This window comes from Heterocephalus glaber, unplaced genomic scaffold, assembly GCF_053883595.1.
Source record: "Heterocephalus glaber isolate CG9 unplaced genomic scaffold, H.glaber_assembly_v1.0 deba00000943, whole genome shotgun sequence".
NCBI classification, from domain to species: Eukaryota; Metazoa; Chordata; class Mammalia; order Rodentia; family Bathyergidae; genus Heterocephalus; species Heterocephalus glaber.
The window spans coordinates 774958-782282 of NW_028258175.1; the positions used below are offsets into that span (position 1 = coordinate 774958).

At 51.4% G+C, this 7325-nt stretch overlaps 1 protein-coding gene across 2 annotated transcripts; it reads left to right on the top strand.

Moving 5' to 3' along the window:
* The first annotated feature begins 4512 nt into the window (after window positions 1-4512).
* Window positions 4513-7148, top strand: Vkorc1 (vitamin K epoxide reductase complex subunit 1). 2 transcript variants are annotated; one of them, XM_004856223.3, is made up of 3 exons: window positions 4513-4751; window positions 5710-5819; window positions 6720-7148. In XM_004856223.3, the coding sequence occupies exons 1-3, from the start codon at window positions 4579-4581 to the stop codon at window positions 6926-6928; spliced, it is 492 nt and encodes a 163-aa protein (XP_004856280.1). In that variant the 5' UTR covers window positions 4513-4578; the 3' UTR covers window positions 6929-7148. The 2 variants fall into 2 exon arrangements, with proteins under 2 accessions (XP_004856280.1, XP_004856281.1); XM_004856224.4 differs by having other exon boundaries at window positions 4514-5011.
* Window positions 7149-7325: the final 177 nt, after the last annotated feature.

The window sequence follows — 7325 nt, forward strand, 5'->3', positions numbered from 1 at the left end:
ATAGTTCAGGGTGGCCTTGAACTCGTGGTAATCCTCCTGCCTCAGCCTCCGGGGTGCTGGATTATAGGCGTGCACTACCACGCCCAGGCTTGGAGGCTGTTTGTAGACCGGTGGTGCCCGGTGGTAGGAGCCTGGCCGTCAGGGCTGGCCTGTCTGAAGAATCGGGGCAAGGTTCACACAGATGTTGGGAAAGGCACTCCCCAAATTCCGGGGTTTCTTCCTGGCACACCCGCACGTTCCTACCCCTTCTTCCCCAAGTTCCTGGGGGAAAGCCAGGACATCGCCGGCTCTGGGGGCAGGCACAGCTTCGGCACGAGCGGGAGACAAAGACCGGGGCTCCGGGAAGGAAGGGCAGCCTCCGCCAGGTGAGAGGACTCAGGGGGCTTGTTGTGCTGCAAAACTCTGCGCTCACGCGTGCGCGGCGTGGACAGAGCCGCGCGGGCAGGCGTCTGGTAAGGCCTCACCCGGGGTGACCCGGGCGGGCCCTTGCTCGGCCTGAACTCGCTGCTGCCCCCGGAGGCGGAGACGGGCCCTTCGGCACGCGCACCTGCGTTTAGAGCCCTGCGGATAGGGAGTTAGCGGTGGTCAGGCATTGTTCTAGGCGCATTGATTTGTCTGTATAATCACTCTCTGAGGTAGGCGCTATTTTTCTCTTCATTTTACAGATGCAAGAACGGAAGCCTAAGCAGCGGACGGTGGCGGACCTCTGTAATGCCAGTGCTCTGGGAGGCAGAGGCAGGAGGATCACAAATTTGAGCCCAAACTGGGCAATTGAGCGACTTAGCCAGACCCTGTTTCAAAATATATGGGAAAAGAGCTGCGGATGTAGCAATGGAAGAAAGGACAGAAGGAAGAAAGGACAGAAGGAAGAAAGGACAGATATAAATGATTGGACTGTATTGTAGAGCTATTGAAGTGGGATGCTATGTCCAGCGTGGTGGTACACATTTGTAAACCCAGCTACTCGGGAGCCTGAGTTGGAGGATTACAAGTTGGAGGCCAACCTGGACAATTTAATGAGACTCGGTCTCAAAAAATAAAAAAGGGGCCCAGGATTTAACTCAGTGGTTTCGCCGCCTGCTGCGCAAGCTCAAGGACCCGAGTTCGATCCCCGACACCAAAATAAATAAATAATAAATAAATAAAGGCAGCGTGACAAAAGCGCACTTTGGTGGGGGGGACGACACTGAGACCAAACCCAAGGCTTCATGCAAGCTAGGCAAGAACTATATTGGCACATCTTCATCACTCTGGCAGCTAGATGGAGAATGGGTCTCGAGGCTGCAGGACAAGTGTATTTGGGAGACCAGTGAGGAAGCTACTGCAGGTATTTAGGTGAGGAGTGATGATGGCTTGACCACGGTAGTCTACGAAGCCTGAGTGGGAGTAGATAGTCCAGGCCAGGTGGCTTGTGGAGCCATGCCCACCCCTTTCTGAGATGCTGGGGATTGAATTCAGGTCTTTCACACTGAGGTATATCCCCAGCCTTTTTTATTTTGAGACAGGATCTTGCTAAATTGCACAGGTTGGGCTCAAACTTATGATTTTCTTTTTTTCTGGTACTGGGGATCGAACTTGGATCCTTGCGCTTGCGGGGGCAGGAGCTAAATCCCTGTCCCAGGTTATGTGTTTTTTTTTTCTTTTCTCTTTTTTAATGCACATGCACACGTGTCTCTGTGTGTGTGTGTGTGTGTGTGTGTGTGTGTGTGGTACTGAGACTGAACCCAAGGCCTTCACACTGATCTATATTTCCATCTGTGTTTATTTTATATTTTATTTTATTTTGAGACAAGGTCTCAGTGTCTCAGAGTAAAAGAGGAAGGAAGGAGGACTAAAGGTTGGGCAATTTCTATTCTGCTGCAGCCTCCGAGAGTGCTGGGATTACACATATGTACCACCGCACTAAGCTAAGGGTTCAGTTTTGAGTGTGTTGATCTAATAGGCCTTTGAGACATTCAGATGATGACATCCAGGAGGTGTTTCTAACAACAGTTGAGCCCAGGAGAGAGATCTGGACTTGGGTCAGAGCTTGGAAGTCATGACCTATAGGTAGTAAGAGGGGACAAAGGAAGAGATAATGTTGCCCCCTGAGGCAGTTTGTATTTTCCAAAGATGGTCCATCCCATGTGAACTTCTTACGATATAACTTTGATACTTCTTGCATTAAGACATGGGCATCAACCAGCTGAGTGGTACATGCCTTTAATCTCAGCAGTCATCAACACTGCAGGAAGTTGAGGCAGCAGGATTGCAAATTGGAGGTCAGCCTGAGGATTTTAGTGAGATCTAGTCTCAAAACAAAATAAAAGGAGGGTGGAGCAGTAGTTCAGTGGTAGAATGCCTGCCCACCATGTGTAAGCTCCTGGTTTCAATCTTCTGTATTGAAAAAAAAACTAAATAAAAATTATCTTCCAGGGCCAGGGATTTAGCTCAGTGGTTTCACTGCCTGCTGCGCAAAGGCAAGGACCTGAGAGTTGGATCCCCGGTACCAAAAAACAAAAAAAATTATCTTCCCAAATTCTTAATGCATAATGCATTCTTAGTGCTACAAAAGAGGGAGTACTATTGTTATTGTTCTAACCATTTATTTTGTGGTGATTAGTGATGTCATCAGTGGTCACTCATTTGTACTCTCTTCGAACACTGAACAGGGCTGACATGGCCCAATGGGATAAAGCAGAAAGGTTGAGTCAGAAAGGCACTGTGGCTTCTATTTTGTTCCCTGTGAGATCACTCATTCTAGGGGAAGCCAGCGATAGATGGAAGCTTCCTAGGAGACTGCAGAGAGAGAGATAGAGAGAGAGGACTAGAAACAGCTATGAATCCCAGTCCTCTGTATTAGTTTCCAGGTGCTGCTATATCAAATTACCACAAATGTAATGGGTTACAATTATACAAATTAATTTTCTTACAGTTCTATAGTAGTTCAAAGTCTGCTACAGGTTTCACTGGGCTAAAATAAAGATATCAGTAGTTCCTTTCTGGGGACTCTCAGGAAGCCATTTCCTTGCTGTTTCCTGCTTCTGGAGGCCCCCAACATCCCCTAGCTTGTGATTTCTTCTGTGTTTTTCTGTTTGTTTGGTTGGTTTTTTGGTACTGGGGGTTGAACTCAGGTCCTTGTGCTTTCGAGGCAGGCAGCAGAACCACTGAGCTAAATCCCCGGCCCTTCTATGTCTTTCTGCTGTAAAAGTAATCTCTCTCTTCTGCCACCCTCTCACTTTAAGGACTCTTGTGATTACATTGGATCAGCCATTAATTCAGGATAACTTTTTAAATCAGTAGATTAGCAATTTAAATTCCATCTGCGACTTTAAATCCCTAACAGTCACATGTTCCAGTTAATAAGACATGGATGTTTTGGGAGACCATTATTCCACCTACCACCTCCTGGAATAAGAGAAATAGATCTGAGAACAGCTATAGAGGGAGGGCCTGCAGGAGAGGGGAACATCACGGTGCCAGAGGAAAAGAGAGGTCACAGGAGAGAGTGTGCAACAATGACTAATGCTATTGGGAGGTCGAGCAAGCTGAGACTTGAAAATATCCACTGAGGGCTGGGGGTTTAGCTCAGTGGTTCCGCCGCCTGCCTCGAAACCACAAGGTCCAGAGTTTGATCTCCAGTACCAAAAAGAAAAAAACCCACTGGATTTAGCATCTTGGTAACCTCACCACTAATTGCCCAGGGAGGTGTCTGGAGGTAAAAGCTTGTTTATGAAATGGGCAGCAAGGGAGAAGTGAGGAAGCAGAGGACAGGAATGTAAATTTTACCTCACACCTTGGCTGGGAAGGAGGGATAAGGGTAATAGCAGGGAGCTGCCGAGGTCCTCTTAGCCAAAGGAGATTTGTTGCTGTTTCTGAAACAAGAAGAAGCAAGTTTCCATGCAGATGGGAAGGATGGAGAGTTTGAAGGTATGGAAGAGATGGGTCTTCAGTAGACGCAGTTGTCTGTAAAGGGGAGTGTGGAAAGGACGGACTGTTGGGTTGATGCAAACTCAAGTTTTTCCACGGGGCGCCACAACAGTACAAAGGTTGGGAAACTGTAAAAGGTGTGGCCACGGTGACCGAATTTTAGGGAGAGAAAACCTCGCCTACTGAAAGCACTGGTGAGGCGGGAAGAAATGGCTGAGTAACCCGGGGGATAGAAGGCTGGAGCCCCAGCCGTGTCTGAAACAGTCATTCAGGGCAAATGCTTGTCTCTTGAATCGGATCTAGGTCGTGGATGTGCCAATATTTAGAACAGGGCTGGCAGAGAAAGCGCTAACTGCTGTTGGTGACGTTAACCCTACTCCGTTTCCCTTGACGCCTCGCAGCCTCTCCGACTACAGTTCCCGTCAGGCCACAGCCGCTCTGTCTAAAATGACGCACCTACCGGGGTCGGTTCACAGCCCCACCATTCCCCGCTCGTTGCCTCCTCCCAGTGGCGTCGACTGAGTGCCGAGACTAGCCAATAGGATCAGGGAGTACGAACCTGGGCCGGCCAATCACCAAGCCGGGGAGGCGAGGAGGGCGGGGCCCACAAGACCCGGCCCGCCCGCGGCGGGTTCTCCGCCACCTGGCGCCTGGGCGGGGCCTGCAGAGATGGGCTCCACCTGGAGGAACCCCGGTTGGGTGCGGCTGGGCCTCTGCGTCGCGGGCCTGGTGCTATCTTTCTACGCGCTGCACGTGAAGGTGGCGCGCGCCCGAGACCCAGACTATCGCGCGCTCTGCGACGTGGGCACCGCCATCAGCTGTTCTCGCGTCTTCTCCTCCAGGTGCGCGCGGAAGTGGAAAGCATGGGGCTTTGGGGACCAGGTGTACAATGGCAGCCAGGTTGCCGGATGATTTTGGAGTCTGAGATCAAAGCCCTCGGGCAAGTACACTCTGAAGGTTGACTGCTCCAGACGGTGTGCGCAGAAGCTGGGCCACTCGGACATACTGGTGTTCAGATGCATGTCGGGCAGGGGGCAAGGATTCTGGGGAATCGCACGTGGACCCGAAAGCCGAGGAATAACGGTGGACAGGAACGGGGGAGGTAGGGTAAGCACAGAGACTGCTGATGGGGCCAGGACCGCGCGCGAGGGAGGGGGTGGTGGGTGTTGGAGAAGGCTGTGCCCGAGGACAAGGTAGCTATATCTGAGTGTGCTTGTGAGTCAGGGGCTTGGTGGTTAGTGGAATGAAGGAAAAGGAGGGGGTGGGTGGCCTAGGAGCTGGAGGTTTGTGGGTTCAGGGCAAGGAGAATGTGCCTCAGGTTTCCCAGTGTGGTTAACTGCAAAGCAGGGCCAACCATTAGGCCACCTTTGAGATCGCAAGAATTTTTGAGCGCTGGGTGGGGTGGCGCACGCCTGTAACTCTAGCACTCGGAAGGCTGAGGCAGGAGGATTACTGCAAGTTCGAGGCCATCCTGTACTACATAAATTCGAACTTCAAAGCCAGCCGGAACTATACAGTGAGACCTTGTCTCAAAAAAAAAAAGACAGAAAGAATGAAGGAATTTTTGAAGGTCTAGGGTGAAAAGAGGAGCCTGTGGAGGAGCCACACCCAGGCCTGGCCTGGAAATAGGGAAGAATGGGAGTGACATGGAATCCCGACACAAACAGGTTCAGAGGGCAGGAGTTCATGGCTCTTGGGCATCAGGGGTGGGCGGGGACGAAAAGGAGGACTGCGCTGGTGGCTTCTGGAGGTCACCCTTCCGGTTCACGCTGCTAACTCGGTTCCCATCACCACCACCAGGTGGGGCCGAGGCTTCGGGCTGGTGGAGCACGTGCTGGGAGCAGACAGCATCCTCAATCAATCCAACAGCGTATTCGGGTGCATTTTTTACTCGCTACAACTGTTGTTAGGTGAGTGGCTCCACCCTCCATAACCGTCCTGCTTCCTTTAGGCCAGCTCAGGCCCACCCCAAGGGGTATCTGCTACCCAGAAGCTGATAGCCTCAGCAACCAGCATCAGGCCCGGGGGCAGGGAGGGAACTAGTAGTCTTCCAGTTGGTCTGGGTACTGTCAAAGGACTTCTATGATCCAATGTTCCAGTTTTGAGGGAAGACTTAAAAATTACTTTTTAAAAAAAGGGGGGAGGGCTGGGGATGTAGCTCAGTGGTTCTGCTGCCTGCCTGCAAGCTCGAGGTCCCAAGTTCCATCCTCAGTACCAAAAAAAAAAAAATTACTTTTTTTTTTGACTGAGGACTGAACCCAGGGCCTTTGTGCTGGGCTACATCCCTGGCCCTTTTTTAAATGTTGAAGCAGGGTCTCCCTAAGTCACTAACTTGCCCAGGCTGGGTTCAAACTTGGGTCCTCCTGCTTCAGCCTCCCAAAGTGCTGGAATTACAGGTGCGAGGCACCTGACACAGCTCAGATGTTCCTTTTTTTTTTCAGACAAAGTCTTGCTGTGTAGTTCAGGCTGGCCTTGAACTTGCTATGTAACCTAGGCTGGCCTCAAATCACGGTGATCCTCCTGCCTCAGCCTCCTGAGTGCTAGAATTTCAGGCGTGCGCTGCCATGCCTATCAGAAACTCCTCTTTGAGTGAAATCTAAAGGTGACTTTTCATCTCATGTAGAGCTCGGCAGTCAATTTCACTATTTGGGGCCCCGGGATCACTGAGCAGATGGGGGAAGCAAGGCCTTAGAGTGGGCCTGCCAGCCTCTTATTTTAGGCACTTTCCCAGCAGTCCCTGTATCTGGGCAGCACAGGAAGTCATGGGATGTTCTAGAGATGGCCATTCCTGACCCCTTTTTTCTTTGCAGGTAGCCTTCGGGGACGCTGGGCCTCTGTCCTGCTGGTGCTGAGTTCCCTGGTGTCCCTTGCTGGTTCTATCTACTTAGCCTGGATCCTGTTCTTCGTGCTCTATGATTTCTGTGTTGTCTGCATCACCACCTATGCTGTCAATGTGGGCCTAATGTGGCTTAGCTTCCGGGAGTTCCGGGAGCCTCAGGCCAAGGCCAAGCAGCACTGAGCCCTCAGCCCAAACTAGGATGACCTCATTGGCTTATAGCCCATAGCCTTGCCCAAGCAGGCCGTGTCTGGATCCCTTGAAGGCCCTGCATTTTCCCCCAGCCATGCATAACCACACACAGGAAAGTGGACCAAATATGCCTCTCGATCTCTCCAAGGGCTGGTTTCTGCCCTGCCTTGGGAGGGAAGGTTCTAAGCAATAAAATTTCCTAAATAAGTTGGCTGAGTCTGAACCGACTGTCTGTCAGGGCCCTCGCTCATATTGGGTTTCTCCAGTGCTTCCTTCCCAGGAACTCTGAAGGATGTGAGTCAGAGGGAGAGTGGAGGGCCTGCCCAGGAAGGGTGTTTGTCTCACTGCAGTGTGTAGAGTCAGCAAGGCCTGGGGCGCTGCCAGCTCC

Bases quoted from the DNA above. Each gene is read 5' to 3' on its own strand.
- Vkorc1 (XM_004856223.3), top strand. From the start codon at position 4,579: ATGGGCTCCACCTGGAGGAACCCCGGTTGGGTGCGGCTGGGCCTCTGC. The intron at 4,752-5,709 runs GTGCGCGCGGAA...CACCACCACCAG, and splicing joins TCTCGCGTCTTCTCCTCCAG to GTGGGGCCGAGGCTTCGGGC. The intron at 5,820-6,719 runs GTGAGTGGCTCC...TTTTCTTTGCAG, and splicing joins CTCGCTACAACTGTTGTTAG to GTAGCCTTCGGGGACGCTGG.